Raw genomic sequence first — 17,504 nt, forward strand, 5'->3', positions numbered from 1 at the left:
ATAAATAGCTATTTTTTGTTCGGAACAGCATTAACAACACAGTGTTGCCAATCCTTGAATGATCCGCAAAAACGTTGCCACATTTCACTGAAATTTTGTTTTAACTTCACTTTTTTGTATTTAGCTAGGAGTAAGAAAATGACTGTTTTAAGCACATTTTTGGAATCTTCATTAAATTTCCTATCTAATGACATAAAAAAAAACTACAAAATCAAGTACAGTAAGGGAGAAAAGTGGTGTCAAAGTTTGAACTGTCAAAAACACAATTTTAAAGGACACTCAGGGGAAAAATCGCTTGTAAAACTCACTTGGAGTGGGAAAATTACTATTTTAAGTACATTTTTGGAATCCTCATTAAATTTCCTATCTAATGACATAAAAAACGCTACAAAACCGGGTAAAGTCAGGGAGAAAAGTGTAGTCAGAATTAGAACTGCCTGAAACACAAAGACAGTCAGGGACAAAATCGCTTGTAAAACCCACTTGGAGTAGGTAAATGACTGTTTTAAGCACATTCTTGGAATCCTCATTAAATTTCCTATCCAATAACATAAAAAACACTAAAAACTTTAGTACATTCAGGGAAGAAAGTGGTGTTAAAGTTTGAACTGCCAAAAAGACAGTTTTCAAAAACAGTCAGGGACAAAATCGCTTGTAAAACCCACTTGGGGTAGGAAAATGACAGTTTTAAGCACATTTTTGAAATCCTCATTAAATTTCCTATCTAATGACATAAAAAACACTACAAAATCAGGTAAAGTCAAGGAGAACAGTTTAAAATACCAGAAACACAATTTGAAAGGACACTCAGAGACAAAATCACCTATAAAACCTACTTGGAGTGAGAAAATGACAGTTTTAAGCACATTTCTGGAATCCTCATTAAATTTCCTATCTAATGACATAAAAAACACTAAAAAATTGAGTACAGTCAGGGAGAAAAATGGTGTCAAAGTTAGAACTGTCAGAAACACAGTTTTCGAAGACAGTCAGGGACAAAATCGCTTGTAAAACCCACTTGGAGTAGGTAAATGACTGTTTTAAGCACATTCTTGGAATCCTCATTAAATTTCCTATCCAATAACATAAAAAACACTCAAAAATTGAGTACAGTCAGGGAGAAAAGCGGTGTTAAAATTTGAACTGCCAAAAAGACAGTTTTCAAAAACAGTCAGGGACAAAATCGCTTGTAAAACCCACTTGGGGTAGGAAAATGACAGTTTTAAGCACATTTTTGAAATCCTCATTAAATTTCCTATCTAATGACATAAAAAACACTAAAAAATTGAGTACAGTCAGGGAGAAAAGTGGTGTCAAAATTTGAACTGCCAGAAACACAGTTTGAAAAGACAGTCAGTGACAAAATCACCCATAAAACCGACTTGGAGTGAGAAAATGACTGTTTTAAACACATTTTTGGAATCCTCATTAAATTTCCTATCTAATGACATAAAAAACACTAAAAAATTGAGTACAGTCAGGGAGAAAAGTGGTGTCAAAATTTGAACTGCCAGAAACACAGTTTGAAAAGACAGTCAGTGACAAAATCACCCATAAAACCGACTTGGAGTGAGAAAATGACTGTTTTAAACACATTTTTGGAATCCTCATTAAATTTCCTATCTAATGACATAAAAAACACTAAAAAATTGAGTACAGTCAGGGAGAAAAGTGGTGTCCAAATTTGAACTGTCAAAAACACAATTTTAAAGAACAGTCAGTGAGAAAATCACCTATAAAACACACTTGGAGTGGGAAAATGACTGTTTTAAGCACATTTTTGGAATCCTCATTGAATTTCCTATCTAATGCCATAAAAAAACACTAAAAAATTGAGTACAGTCAGGGAGAAAAGTGGTGTCAAAATTTGAACTGCCAGAAACACAGTTTGAAAAGACAGTCAGTGACAAAATCACCCATAAAACCGACTTGGAGTGAGAAAATGACTGTTTTAAACACATTTTTGGAATCTTCATTAAATTTCCTATCTAATGACATAAAAAACACTAAAAAATTGAGTACAGTCAGGGAGAAAAGTGGTGTTAAAATTTGAACTGCCAAAAAGACAGTTTTCAAAAACAGTCAGGGACAAAATCGCTTGTAAAACCCACTTGGGGTAGGAAAATGACAGTTTTAAGCACATTTTTGAAATCCTCATTAAATTTCCTATCTAATAGCATAAAAAAAACTACAAAATCAAGTACAGTAAGGGAGAAAAGTGATGTCAAAGTTGAAACTGCCAAAAAGACAGTTTTCAAAGACAGTCAGGGACAAAATCGCTTGTAAAACCCACTTGGAGTGAGAAAATGACTGTTTTAATCACATTTTTGGAATCCTTATTGAATTTCCTATCTAATGACATAAAAAACACTCAAAAATTGAGTACAGTCAGGGAGAAAAGTGGTGTCAAAATTTGAACTACCAGAAATACAATTTTAAAGGACACTCAGGGACAAAACTGCTTATAAAACCTACTTGGAGTGAGAAAATTACTGTTTTAAGCACATTTTTGGAATCTTCATTGAATTTCCTATCTAATGACATAAAAAACACTAAAAAATTGAGTACAGTCAGGGAGAAAAATGGTGTCAAAGTTAGAACTGTCAGAAACACAGTTTTCGAAGACAGTCAGGGACAAAATCGCTTGTAAAACCCACTTGGAGTAGGTAAATGACTGTTTTAAGCACATTTTTAGAATCCTCATTAAATTTCCTATCTAATGACATAAAAAACACTAAAAAATCAAGTACAGTAAGGGAGAAAAGTGATCTCAAAGTTTAAACTGCCAAAAAGACAGTTTTCAAAGACAGTCAGGGACAAAATCGCTTGTAAAACCCACTTGGAGTGAGAAAATGACTGTTTTAATCACATTTTTGGAATCCTTATTGAATTTCCTATCTAATGACATAAAAAACACTACAAAATCAGATAAAGTCAAGGCGAACAGTTTAAAATACCAGAAACACAATTTGAAAGGACACTCAGAGACAAAATCACCTATAAAACCTACTTGGAGTGAGAAAATGACAGTTTTAAGCACATTTCTGGAATCCTCATTAAATTTCCTATCTAATGACATAAAAAACACTAAAAAATTGAGTACAGTCAGGGAGAAAAATGGTGTCAAAGTTAGAACTGTCAGAAACACAGTTTTCGAAGACAGTCAGGGACAAAATCGCTTGTAAAACCCACTTGGAGTAGGTAAATGACTGTTTTAAGCACATTCTTGGAATCCTCATTAAATTTCCTATCCAATAACATAAAAAACACTAAAAACTTTAGTACATTCAGGGAAGAAAGTGGTGTTAAAGTTTGAACTGCCAAAAACACAATTTTAAAGAACAGTCAGGGACAAAATCACCTATAAAACCTACTTGGAGTGAGAAAATGACTGTTTTAAGCACATTTTTGGAATCCTCATTGAATTTCCTATCTAATGACATAAAAAACACTTAAAAATTGAGTACAGTCAGGGAGAAAAGCGGTGTCAAAATTTGAACTGCCAGAAACACAGTTTGAAAAGACAGTGAGTGACAAAATCACCCATAAAACCGACTTGGAGTGAGAAAATGACTGTTTTAAACACATTTTTGAAATTTTCATTAAATTTCCTATCTAATGACATAAAAAACACTAAAAAATTGAGTACAGTCAGGGAGAAAAGTGGTGTTAAAATTTGAACTGCCAAAAAGACAGTTTTCAAAAACAGTCAGGGACAAAATCGCTTGTAAAACCCACTTGGGGTAGGAAAATGACAGTTTTAAGCACATTTTTGAAATCCTCATTAAATTTCCTATCTAATGACATAAAAAACGCAACAAAATCAGGTAAAGTCAGGGAGAAAAGTGGTGTCAGAGTTTGAACTGTCAGAAACACAGTTTTCAAAAACAGTCAGAGACAAAATCGCTTGTAAAACCCACTTGGGGTAGGAAAATGACAGTTTTAAGCACATTTTTGAAATCCTCATTAAATTTCCTATCTAATGACATAAAAAACACTAAAAAATTGAGTACAGTCAGGGAGAAAAGTGATGTCAAAGTTGAAACTGCCAAAAAGACAGTTTTCAAAGACAGTCAGGGACAAAATCGCTTGTAAAACCCACTTGGAGTAAGAAAATGACTGTTTTAAGCACATTTTTGGAATCTTCATTAAATTTCCTATCTAATGACATAAAAAACACTAAAAAATTGAGTACAGTCAGGGAGAAAAATGGTGTTAAAATTTGAACTGCCAAAAAGACAGTTTTCAAAAACAGTCAGGGACAAAATCGCTTGTAAAACCCACTTGGGGTAGGAAAATGACAGTTTTAAGCACATTTTTGAAATCCTCATTAAATTTCCTATTTAATGACATAAAAAACACTAAAAAATTTGGTACAGTCAGGGAGAAAAGTGGTGTCAAAGTTTGAACTGCCAGAAACACAATTTTAAAGGACACTCAGCGACAAAATCGCTTATAAAACCTACTTGGAGTGGGAAAATGAGTGTTTTAAGCACATTTCTGGAATCCTCATTAAATTTCCTATCGAATGACATAAAAAACACTAAAAAATTGAGTACAGTCAGGGAGAAAAGTGGTGTCCAAATTTGAACTGTCAAAAACACAATTTTAAAGAACAGTCAGTGAGAAAATCACCTATAAAACACACTTGGAGTGGGAAAATGACTGTTTTAAGCACATTTTTGGAATCCTCATTGAATTTCCTATCTGATGCCATAAAAAAACACTAAAAAATTGAGTACAGTCAGGGAGAAAAGTGGTGTCAAAGTTTGAACTGTTAGAAACACAATTTTGAAGGACACTCAGGGGAAAAATCGCTTGTAAAACCAACTTGGAGTGAGAAAATAACTGTTTTAAGCACATTTTTAGAATCCTCATTAAATTTCCTATCTAATGACATAAAAAACACTAAAAAATCAAGTACAGTAAGGGAGAAAAGTGATGTCAAAGTTTAAACTGCCAAAAAGACAGTTTTCAAAGACAGTCAGGGACAAAATCGCTTGTAAAACCCACTTGGAGTAGGAAAATGACTGTTTTAAGCACATTTTTGGAATCCTCATTGAATTTCCTATCTAATGCCATAAAAAAACACTAAAAAATTGAGTACAGTCAGGGAGAAAAGCGGTGTCAAAATTTGAACTGCCAGAAACACAATTTGAAAGGACAGTCAGTGACAAAATCACCCATAAAACCGACTTGGAGTGAGAAAATGACTGTTTTAAGCACATTTTTAGAATCCTCATTAAATTTCCTATCTAATGACATAAAAAACACTAAAAAATCAAGTACAGTAAGGGAGAAAAGTGATGTCAAAGTTTAAACTGTCAAAAAGACAGTTTTCAAAGACAGTCAGGGACAAAATCGCTTGTAAAACCCACTTGGAGTAGGAAAATGACTGTTTTAAGCACATTTTTGGAATCCTCATTGAATTTCCTATCTAATGACATAAAAAAACACTAAAAAATTGAGTACAGTCAGGGAGAAAAGTGGTGTCAAAATTTGAACTGCAAAAAAGACAGTTTTCAAAGACAGTCAGGGACAAAATCACCTGTAAAACCTACTTGGAGTGGGAAAATGACTGTTTTAAGCACATTTTTGAAATCCCCATTAAATTTACTATCTAATGACATAAAAAAAACTACAAAATCAAGTACAGTAAGGGAGAAAAGTGATGTCAAAGTTTAAACTGACTTACAATGTTGGCAACACTGATTTAACCAAAAAAAAAACAATAAAACTGTCAAATACTAACCTGTGGCAGTGCTGGCAGTATCGCTAGCGCCCTCTACGGTAACGGTGGCTGGAGTGGGAAGTAAGAGATTCTCGAGGCTGTCCCCCAAAATGTTGCGTCGTTCGAAAGCGTCCCGGTCCTGCGCCGTGTCGATCACCCTAAAAACAAAAACCACTCCATTGTTGCAATATCTCGGTAAAAGTCACAGTCAAATCGACCTGTTATCGGCCGTTTTACGCGCGCACACCAATCGAACGGCGCGAGGCAATTCGCGCAGAATTTTCACCACGTCGACGTGGGGGATGCCCGGTAGCTTTTGCCCGTTCGCCTCCAGAATCTCGTCGCCAGGACTGAGTTTGCCGTTTTGTCCCACCGGACCTTCGGGCAGGATCGATCTGACAAACGACCAGTCATTATTCACCACGTCAGGTTCGGTTAGAATGTGCGAACCTAATAAAGTGTCGAGGCCGTAATTCGATGCCGTCCTCCACGTCCACGGTCCCTTCCAGGCTGATGCCGAGACCTGAGAAAAGTGGCGTCAAAGTTTAAACTGCCAAAAAGACAGTCAGGGACAAAATCCCTTGTAAAACCCACTTGGAGTGGGAAAATTACTGTTTTAAGCACATTTTTGGAATCCTCAATAAATTTCCTATCCAAAGACGTGAAAAAACACGAAAAATTTGGTACAGTCAGGGAGACATATGGTGTCAAAGTTAGAACTGTCAGAAACACAATTTTAAAGGACACTCAGTGGCAAAATTGCTTGTAAAACCTACTTGGAGTGGCAAAATGAGTGTTTTAAGCACATTTCTGGAATCCTCTTTAAATTTCCTATCTAATGACATAAAAAAAACTACAAAATCAAGTATAGTAAGGGAGAAAAGTGATGTCAAACTTTGAACTGCCAAAAAGACAGTTTTCAAAGACAGTCAGGGACAAAATCGCTTGTAAAACCCACTTGGAGTAGGAAAATTACTGTTTTAAGCACATTTTTGGAATCCTCATTGAATTTCCTATTTAATGACATAAAAAAACACTAAAAAATTGGGTACAGTCAGGGAGAAAAGTGGTGTCAAAGTTTGAACTGCCAGAAACACAGTTTGAAAAGACAGTCAGTGACAAAATCACCCATAAAACGGACTTGGAGCGAGAAAATGACTGTTTTAAGCACATTTCTGGAATCCTCATTGAATTTCCTATCTAATGACATAAAAAACACTAAAAAATTGAGTACAGTCAGGGAGAAAAGTGGTGTAAAAGTTTAAACTGTCAGAAACACAATTTTAAAGGACACTCAGGGACAAAATCGCTTGTAAAACTCACTTTGAATGAGAAAATGACTGTTTTAAGCACATTTCTGGAATCCTCATTGAATTTCCTATCTAATGACATAAAAAACACTACAAAATTGAGTACAGTCAGGGAGAAAAGTGGTGTCAAAGTTTGAACTGCCAGAAACACAGTTTGAAAAGACAGTCAGTGACAAAATCACCCATAAAACGGACTTGGAGCGAGAAAATGACTGTTTTAAGCACATTTCTGGAATCTTCATTGAATTTCCTATCTAATGACATAAAAAACACTAAAAAATTGAGTACAGTCAGGGAGAAAAGTGGTGTAAAAGTTTAAACTGTCAGAAACACAATTTTAAAGGACACTCAGGGACAAAATCGCTTGTAAAACTCACTTTGAATGAGAAAATGACTGTTTTAAGCACATTTTTGGAATCCTCATTAAATTTCCTATCCAATGACATAAAAAACATTAAAAAATTGAGTACAGTCAGGGAAAAAAGTGGTGTCAAAGTTTGAACTGTCAGAAACACAATTTTAAAGGACACTCAAGGGAAAAATCGTTTGTAAAACCCACTTTGAGTGAGAAAATGACTGTTTTAAGTACATTTCTGGAATCCTCATTAAATTTCCTATCTAATGACATAAAAAACACTAAAAAATTGAGTACAGTCAGGGAAAAAAGTGGTGTTAAAGTTTGAACTGTCAGAAACACAGTTTGAAAAGACAGTCAGGGACAAAATCTCTTGTAAAACCCACTTGGAGTAGGAAAATGACTGTTTTAAGCACATTTTTGGAATCCTCATTGAATTTCCTATTTAATGACATAAAAAAACACTAAAAAATTGGGTACAGTCAGGGAGAAAAGTGGTGTCAAAGTTTAAACTGCCAGAAACACAGTTTGAAAAGACAGTCAGTGACAAAATCACCCATAAAACCGACTTGGAGTGAGAAAATGACTGTTTTAAGCACATTTCTGGAATCCTCATTAAATTTGCTATCTAATCACATCAAAAACACTACAAAATTAGGTAAAGTCAAGGAGAAAAGATTGAACTGCCAGAAACACAATTTTAAAGGACACTCAGGGACAAAATCGCTTGTTAAACCGACTTGGAGTGGAAAAATTACTGTTTTAAGTACATTTTTAGAATCCTCTTTAAATTTCCTATCTAATGACATAAAAAACATTAAAAAATTGAGTACAGTCCGGGAAAAAAGTGGTGTCAAAGTTTGAACTGTCAGAAACACAATTTTAAAGGACACTCAGGGACAAAATTGCATGTAAAACCCACTTGGAGTGGGAAAATGACTGATTTAGGCACATTTTTGGAATCTTCATTAAATTTCCTATCTAATGACATAAAAAACACTACAAAATCAGGTAAAGTCAAGGAGAAAAGTTTGAAATCCCAGAAACACAATTTGAAAGGACACTCAGGGACAAAATCGCCTATAAAACCTACTTGTAGTGAGAAAATGACTGTTTTAAGTACATTTTTGGAATCTTCATTAAATTTCCTATCTAATGACATAAAAAACACTAAAAAATTGAGTACAGTCAGGGAGAAAAGTGGTGACAAAATTTGAACTGCCAGAAACACAGTTTGAAAAGACAGTCAGGGACAAAATCGCTTGTAAAACCCACTTGGACTGAGAAAATTACTGTTTTAAGCACATTTCTGGAATTCTCATTAAATTTCCTATCTAATAACATAAAAAACACTACAAAATTGAGTAAAGTCAGGGAGAAAAGGGGTGTCAAAATTTGAACTGTCAGAAACACAATTTTAAAGGACACTCAGCGACAAAATCGCTTATAAAACCTACTTGGAGTGGGAAAATGAGTGTTTTAAGCACATTTCTGGAATCCTCATTAAATTTCCTATCGAATGACATAAAAAACACTAAAAAATTGAGTACAGTCAGGGAAAAAAGTGGTGTCAAAGTTTGAACTGTCAGAAACTTAATTTTAAAGGACACTCAGGGACAAAATCGTTTGTAAAACCCACTTGGAGTTAGAAAATTACTGTTTTAAGCACATTTTTGGAATCCTCATTAAATTTCCTATCTAATGACATAAAAAACACTCAAAAATTGAGTACAGTCAGAGAGAAAAGTGGTGTCAAAGTTTGAACTGCCAAAAAGACAGTTTTCAAAGACAGTCAGGGACAAAATCGCTTATAAAACCTACTTGGAGTGGGAAAATGAGTGTTTTAAGCACATTTCTGGAATCCTCATTAAATTTCCTATCTAATGACATAAAAAACACTTTAAAATTCGGTACAGTCAGGGAAAAAAGTGGTGTCAAAATTTGAACTGCCTGAAACACAATTTAAAAAGACACTCAGGGACAAAATCGCTTGTAAAACCTACTTGGAATGAGAAAATTACTGTTTTAAGTACATTTTTGGAATCCTCATTAAATTTCCTATCTAATGACATAAAAAACACTACAAAATTGGGTACAGTCAGGGAGAAAAGTGGTGTCAAAGTTTGAACTGCCAGAAACACAGTTTGAAAAGACAGTCAGTGACAAAATCACCCATAAAACCGACTTGGAGTGAGAAAATGACTGTTTTAAGCACATTTTTGGAATCCTCAATAAATTTCCTATCTAATGACATAAAAAGCACTAAAAAATAGAGTACAGTCAGGGAGAAAGAGGTGTCAAAGTTTGAACTGCCATAAACACAGTTTTAAAAGACAGTCAGTGATAAAATCACCTTCAAAACCCACTTGGAGTGAGAAAATGACTGTTTTAAGCACATTTCTGGAATCCTCATTAAATTTCCTATCCAATAACCTCAAAAAACACTAAAAAATTAAGTACAGTCAGGGAGAAAAGTGGTGTCAAAGTTTGAACTGTCAGAAACTTAATTTTAAAGGACACTCAGGGACAAAATCGTTTGTAAAACCCACTTGGAGTGAGAAAATTACTGTTTTAAGCACATTTTTGGAATCCTCATTAAATTTCCTATCTAATGACATAAAAAACACTAAAAAATTGAGTACAGTCAGGGAGAAAAGTGGTGACAAAATTTGAACTGCCAGAAACACAGTTTGAAAAGACAGTCAGTGACAAAATCACCCATAAAACCGACTTGGAGTGAGAAAATGACTGTTTTAAGCACATTTCTGGAATCCTCATTAAATTTCCTATCCAACAACCTCAAAAAACACTACAAAATTTAGTACAGTCAGGGAGAAAAGTGGTGTCGAAGTTTGAACTGCCAAAAAGACAGTTTTCAAAGACAGTCAGGGACAAAATCGCTTGTAAAACCCACTTGGAGTAGGAAAATGACTGTTTTAAGCACATTTCTGGAATCCTCATTAAATTTCCTATCCAACAACCTCAAAAAACACTAAAAAATTAAGTACAGTCAGGGAGAAAAGTGGTGTCAAAGTTTGAACTGCCAGAAACACAATTTTAAAGGACACTCAGCGACAAAATCGCTTATAAAACCTACTTGGAGTGGGAAAATGAGTGTTTTAAGCACATTTCTGGAATCCTCATTAAATTTCCTATCTAATGACATAAAAAACACTTTAAAATTCGGTACAGCCAGGGAAAAAAGTAATGTCAAAATTTGAACTGCCAGAAACACAGTTTGAAAAGACAGTCAGTGACAAAATCACCCATAAAACCCACTTGGAGGAAGAAAATGACTGTTTTAAGCACATTTTTGGAATCCTCATTAAATTTCCTATCTAACGACATAAAAAACACTAAAAAATTGAGTACAGTCAGGGAGAAAAGTGGTGTTATATCACTGACCTGTCAGTTTAGTCAAGTTAGCCACAACAACGCGCGCGTCTCCACCCAAAATCCGCTCCCACTTCGTTTTGATCGACGTTTCCAGATCGTCGTCCGGATTCACCTCGAAATTCTCTTCGATAAAAATTTCCTTCGTTTCCGCATTTCGTTCATCGATCGCTTCGATCGAATCGATCGAATCGCACTCCGGCTCCACCTAGAAACGTTAGAGTGAGAAAAAAAATGCAACAAAATGGCGCGCCCGAACCTGATTGGCTTCGATCGGTATCCACGTCAACGTTTTAACCGAACCGGGACTGTTGCGTCGATCCTGATTGGCCAAGGCCTCCTGCAAACTGTCAAACTTTGGACCTCTCAAATACCTGCAAACCAAACGGTACAAACGAGAAAATGCCCAACTTTTTGGAATCGAACCTTTCAAACGTCAAATTGACAACGTCGCCCGTCTGTTTGAGCACTTTAACTGCGTCGTGATTGGTCAAATCCACTAGGGATGTGCCGTCCACCTCGATAATACGATCGTTTACGTCGATCAGCTCGCACTTGTCCGCCTCGGAACCTTTCGACAAACTTTTCACAAAAATCCCGTTCAGATCTTCTCGTTCGCATACGTAACCTGCAAATTTTCTGTTACACTGACTGGAATCCAGGGAAAACGGTAATTTTTAAGGGAAAATTTCAATTTTTTTGGAAAATTACTGTCAAACTTGTCATGCATTCTAATGGGATCATTTCAGACTAATCTAAATGATTAAAAGTGCATTCAATTTTAATTTGAATCCCCTTTTTCTCTGACTTTCCTGTATGTAATTTAAAAAAACTGAAATAGCCATTTAATGTAATTTGAAAATTGAATCCAAAAATGACTGCAAAATTTAATTTTATTTTTTTTTTAATTTGTTGTAAAATTGTAAAACGTGCCTTATATTCTACCCTCATTTGTTTATGGATGTGATTCCAGAGTTATATTAAATTAAAAAAAAAAAATTAATAAATTAAAAAATTAATTTTTTTTTAAGTATTAATTAATTAAATTATTAAATTTCGAAAAATTATTATTTATTTTTTTTGTTTTTTTTTTAAATTTATTGTAAAATTGTAAAACGTGCCTTATATTCTACCCTCATTTGTTTATGGCTATAATTCCACAGTTATATTAAATTAAAAAAAAAATTAAAAAAATTTATTATTTTTATTTTTTAATTATTAATTAATTAAATTATTAAATTTCGAAAAATGATTTATTTATTTATTTTTTTTTAATTTGAATTGATTGATTTTTGGAATCTACGTCAAATTCTAGGCCTACTTGATGTAAAATGTTTGTATCGATATTCAATTGTTTTTGCTCTAGCAGCCTTACTTTGGCACGCAAAAATTCCCAATTTGAAAGAAATTTTGGTGCACTTTTCCAAAAAATCGTCCATAACTCGCTTATTTGAAACATTCTCTAAAAAACCACCGTATAACAAAAGAAAGCTAATGAACGGGGCTGGCACGTGACGTTGACAGAACCGGGCTAAGTTGCACCGTTTGGCCGCTAGAGAGCGTCAAAGTTGACTCTTGTTTTTTCCAGTTTTTGCTCAATATCTCAAAAACGTTTTAGGTTAGAGATTTGAAATTTTTATCACAAATGCACCTCGATGGGGTGCAACCTTTACCTTCTATACACTTTTTTGGTACCATGCACCGTTTGGCCTTGAAAAATTAAAAACTGGAATTGTCAAGAATTTTCAAGGGTCATACCTTCTGATTTTTTTCAGAAAATTTTTTATTTTTAAAATGAACCTCAACTGCCTAAATACCTTCAGGTTAATCGTGCAAAAATGACGTAAAGTGTCATTTGTCAAAATGTCATTTTGCAAGGGTGCCACGCCCTAAAGTGTCAAAATTGACATAATTTCAAGGTCATCTCCGAAACGGTGCCAGTTAGAGCAAAACGGACGTCAAATTTGTGTTCCCCAGGTTGCAATTAGTTAAGAAAGTCACTTTGATTGAGAAAAATCCAAAATGGTCGCAGTTAGTATAGTAGGCCCAGAAAATTCCTAATTTAGACTGAATTTCCGTGCACTTTTCCAGAAAATCGTCCATAACTCGCTTATTTGACACACTCTGTATAAAACCACCGTATAACAAAAGAAAGCTAATGAACGGGGCTGTCACGTGACGTTGACAGAACCGGGCTAAGTTGCACCGTTTGGCCGCTAGAGGGCGTCAAAGTTGACTCTTGTTTTTTCCAGTTTTTGCTCAATATCTCAAAAACGTTTTAGGTTAGAGATTTGAAATTTTTATCACAAATGCACCTCGATGGGGTGCAACTTTTACCTTCTATACACTTTTTTGATGCCATGCACCGTTTGACCTTGAAAAATTAAAAACTAGAATTGTCAAGAATTTTCAATGGTGATACCTTCTGGTTTTTTTTAGAATTTTTTTTTTTTTCAAAATTAACCTCAACTGCCTAAAAACCTTCAGGTTAATGGTGCAAAAATGACGTAAAGTGTCATTTGTCAAAATGTCATTTTGCAAGGGTGCCACGCCCTAAAGTGTCAAAATTGACATAATTTCAAGGTCATCTCCTTGCACAAAACGGACGTCAGATTTTTGTTCCCCAGGTTGGAAAAAGTTAAGAAAGTCACTTTGATTGAGAAAAATCCAAAATGATCGCCGTTAGTATAGTAGGCCCAAAAAATCCCCAATTTAGACTAAATTTCCGTGCACTTTTCCAGAAAATCGTCCATAACTCGCTTATTTGACACACCCTGTATAAAACCACCGTATATCAAAAGAAAGCTAATGAACGTGGCTATCCACCGCCCTCTGTACAAGAAAGCCAAGAAGGTGCATGCCAAAAATTCCAATATGGCCGAAATATGGGATTGACAGTTTGCATTTGTTTGTATTGTGGAAATTGAGTTTTTGGATGATTAAATTAATTTTTAAGGTTTAAAGTCAAGACTTGGGATTACTTGCCAAAGTAATTTTTATTTGCTATTATATATTGTTGTTTATATGTTTATTGTTCTAGTGAAAGTGTAGTTTGTGTTCATTTTATTGTGTTATCACTATTGTTATTGTTCCTTCATTGTTCTATAATTTGTGGTTGGTTTTTTAACTTAAATTCTATTGCCTCTACAATATGCCGTCCACTGCTTGTTTGCCAAATTTCTAAAAGCAATTTGGTGAAAGGCCCAAAAGTGTCAGTCTTTTACTTTCCAAAAGACCCTGCTCGAACCCAACAGTGGTTGAAAGCTTTGAAGTGGAATGATTTTACTCCAACACAATACTCAGTGGTAAGTACAATATGCTTTCTCATTCAGTAAACTTATTGCCTCTTACATACATTGGTATGTGACTTATGTGAGTTACATTTTGAGGCCGCCTGCATTTTGAGAGCAACAAAGGTTTACTCTGAAGAAACAGGACAGCTTTTAGAAGTTCTATTGGCACATTTACATTTTAAAAGAAAGGTCTTGGTAATAATATAAAACCCATTTACCAGTTTTGCTTACCTAGATTCAAGGATTTCCAAATTTTTTTTGATTGAGCAGTTTTTACATTAGTTTGTTGTACTTTCCAAGACAAAGGGTTCTAACCAAACTTGCTTTGGCTGGACTTTATTGGATATAAAAAGCCATACCTATACATATCTGGATGAGGAATGAAGCGTTCTTTGATTTTTCACTCACAACTTCTAATCAACTACACGAAAAAATAAAAAAAAAATATTTTCTACTGCATCTCCATAGGTTTGTGAAAAAAAAAATCCGATAACGCCGCCATTAAAAGTGACATTCTAGGCTTTCTTGTAAAGAAGGCGATGGGCTATCACGTGACGATGAGCGGGCAGTGCAAAGTTGCCGCGTTTAGCCGCTAGAGGACGTCAAAGTTGACTGACGATTTTTGCAGTTTTTTCTCAATATCTCAGAAACCTTTCAGGTTAGAGGTCTGAAATTTTTACCATAAATGCACCTCGATGGGATGCAACTTTTACCTTCTATACACTTTTTTGATGCCATGCACCGTTTGACCTTGAAAAATTAAAAACTAGAATTGTCAAGAATTTTCAAGGGTCATACCTTCCGATTTTTTTCAGAAAATTTTTTATTTTTAAAATGAACCTCAACTGCCTAAATACCTTCAGGTTAATCGTACAAAAATGACGTAAAGTGTCATTTGTCAAAATGTCATTTTGCAAGGGTGCCACGCCCTAAAGTGTCAAAATTGACATAATTTCAAGGTCATCTCCGAAACGGTGCCAGTTAGAGCAAAACGGACGTCAGATTTGTGTTCCGTAGGTCAAAATTAGTTAAGAAAGTCACTTTGATTGAGAAAAATCCAAAATGGTCGCCATTAGTATAGTAGGCCCAAAAAATTCCTAATTTTGACTAAATTTCCGTGCACTTTTCCAGAAAATCGTCCATAACTCGCTTATTTGACACACTCTGTATAAAACCACCGTATAACAAAAGAAAGCTAATGAACGGGGCTGTCACGTGACGTTGACAGAACCGGGCTAAGTTGCACCGTTTAGCCGCTAGAGGACGTCAAAGTTGACTCTGACTGATCCATATCAAGAACTGATATTTTTCAGAAAATTAACCTCAATTTCCTAAACACTTTCAAGTTAATAGTACAAAAATGTAAAAAAGTAATTATTTTTGAATTTTCAGATTTTCCGGGAAAAATTTAATTTCAAAAACACTTACCCGCAATCGTAATGCCCAAACCAGTCTCGTTTTTAGTCAAAATCACCGAATAGCGTTCAGTTTCGGGTAAATCCTCCTCCAAATCGAGCGGACTCACAATTATGTGACTGATACTGATTGGACTGTCGGTGCCGCTTTCCAGTTCCGGCGACGGCACGTCGTCACTTTGACAACTGACAACTAAACGTCACACCAAACATCCGTCAAATGTCATTTACCTGTAATTGTTATTGTTGTTGTTGTTGTTATTGTTGTTGATAATTTCCTGTTTTTTTAAAACAGTTTCGTTGTCCTGGAAACTGTTTTCCACCAAACCGGGTTCGTGCATTAAAAGTTGCCGGTCCAATTCCTCGGGATCTGTGAGGATGCGAGTGGGCACCACCGGGCCACCGTACTGATATGTGTCGGTATCGATCGATCCTGGATCGATGGATCGGGCCACCACCATCTTAACCTAAAGGAAAAGGGAATGAAATTTCTTCAGGCAAAAGGAGGAAAATAACCTACATTTGAGCCAGTTTGCCTTAAAACTGCAGCTACCTGTTCAGCGGAAAAACCCCGTAAATTCACCTCCCCAATTTGTATCACATGATCCCCACTTTGTAATCGACCATCTTTATCCGCTATCCCACCAGGTAGTATGGATTTGATCACCACACCAGTACTGCGCCCACCCACAATACCAAAACCTGATTAAATTGTGAAAACCAGACTTACTAGGCTAGAACACTGTTCATTTTAGCTAAATTCGAGTAAGCAACAAACTTTGATTATCTCTAGGACTTACCTAAACCTGAGCCGTCATTAACCAGTTCAATAACTTCCACCTGAGACCATTCCGTGCTCAGAACCATGTTTTGCGAGGTGAAACCATTCCTTTTCGGCTATTTGGCTCCTGTTAGCGGCGCCCTTGAACCAAATAGCCCCGCAATATTGATTTAAACCACAATCGTCCGTTTACGATAAAAATTTCGGTTTTGTTCGCTGTTTTGGATAGATAATATACTACCTAGTACCTTTTTAGCCGTTTTAGCAGTTAATTAATTGAATTCTGGCTTAAAAACCATTCAAATTGATAATCACAACAAAATTTGTAAACAAACTGTGGAATGACACACGTCAAATGTCACTATTCAACAGCGTTGCCAAGTCGAAATATTTAATGGCGATAGAATAGTCAGTCAAAACAAATTCATTAATTGTGTACATCACTATACAGGGTGTCGTTTAATAGTTGTCGTCAAAGTTTTTAATCATTTATTCTTGCTTTATAAAAACCGTACTTGAAAAATACAATTTTTTCCTTAATAATTGTTTTTTTTTAAGTTTTGACATTAGTGACAGACACCACGTGGTTTTAAAGGACTTTAGAGCATGGTTTGACAATTTTGACGTAAGTGACAGTTGTCACGTGATTTCAGAAGACTGTTTAGCTAGACGGCCACGTGACAACTGTCAACATATGGGTCATAAATCTTAGAAACACGTTTTATACCAAATACTGCGAGAAAACGTTTCTAAACCCTGATTTTTGCAACTTTAGAGCATGGTTTGACAATTTTGACGTTAGTGACAGTTGTCACGTGATTTCAGAAGACCATTTAGCTAGACTATGAAGTGACAATTGTCAAAATAACTGCCATAATTATCAGAAAATCGTCTTGTTTCGAAAACTGTGTTAAAATGTAATGCTTGCAAATTCCAGTAAAATTTTGACAATTGTGACAGACATCACGTGGTTTTAGAGAATAATTTGGACTAAAAAAATGACTATTTTAAGCGCATTTTTAGAATCCTTATTAAATTTCCTATTCAATAAACTGAAAAAGTATATAAAAAGTTTCACAACCAACATAATCGCAATAACGTAAATAAAAACAGGAGAACGGTAGAAAAACTACAAAAACGGTAGACCTGGCAACATTGCTAAGTCAATGGTCTAAGGTCACGTGACCATAATATTTAATTTATTTTACCTGATCACGTGTAAGTTT

At 35.1% G+C, this 17,504-nt stretch overlaps 1 protein-coding gene across 1 annotated transcript in view; it reads right to left on the reverse strand.

The window, feature by feature from the left end:
- The window catches only part of LOC145737416 (patj homolog), a 25,898-nt gene extending 8,501 nt beyond the window's left edge, over window positions 1-17,397 (reverse strand). Inside the window, 9 exon segments of the mRNA XM_081992084.1 lie at window positions 5,753-5,889; window positions 5,950-6,126; window positions 6,182-6,254; window positions 10,802-11,163; window positions 11,216-11,417; window positions 15,511-15,674; window positions 15,729-15,964; window positions 16,018-16,199; window positions 16,298-17,397. Coding sequence (XP_081848210.1) covers window positions 5,753-5,889; window positions 5,950-6,126; window positions 6,182-6,254; window positions 10,802-11,163; window positions 11,216-11,417; window positions 15,511-15,674; window positions 15,729-15,964; window positions 16,018-16,199; window positions 16,298-16,364 — 1,600 coding nt within the window. The 5' untranslated portion in view covers window positions 16,365-17,397.
- Window positions 17,398-17,504: the final 107 nt, after the last annotated feature.

Source organism: Ips typographus, linkage group LG14 (assembly GCF_016097725.1).
Source record: "Ips typographus isolate SLU linkage group LG14, UJ_Ityp_2.0, whole genome shotgun sequence".
Taxonomy (NCBI): domain Eukaryota; kingdom Metazoa; phylum Arthropoda; class Insecta; order Coleoptera; family Curculionidae; genus Ips; species Ips typographus.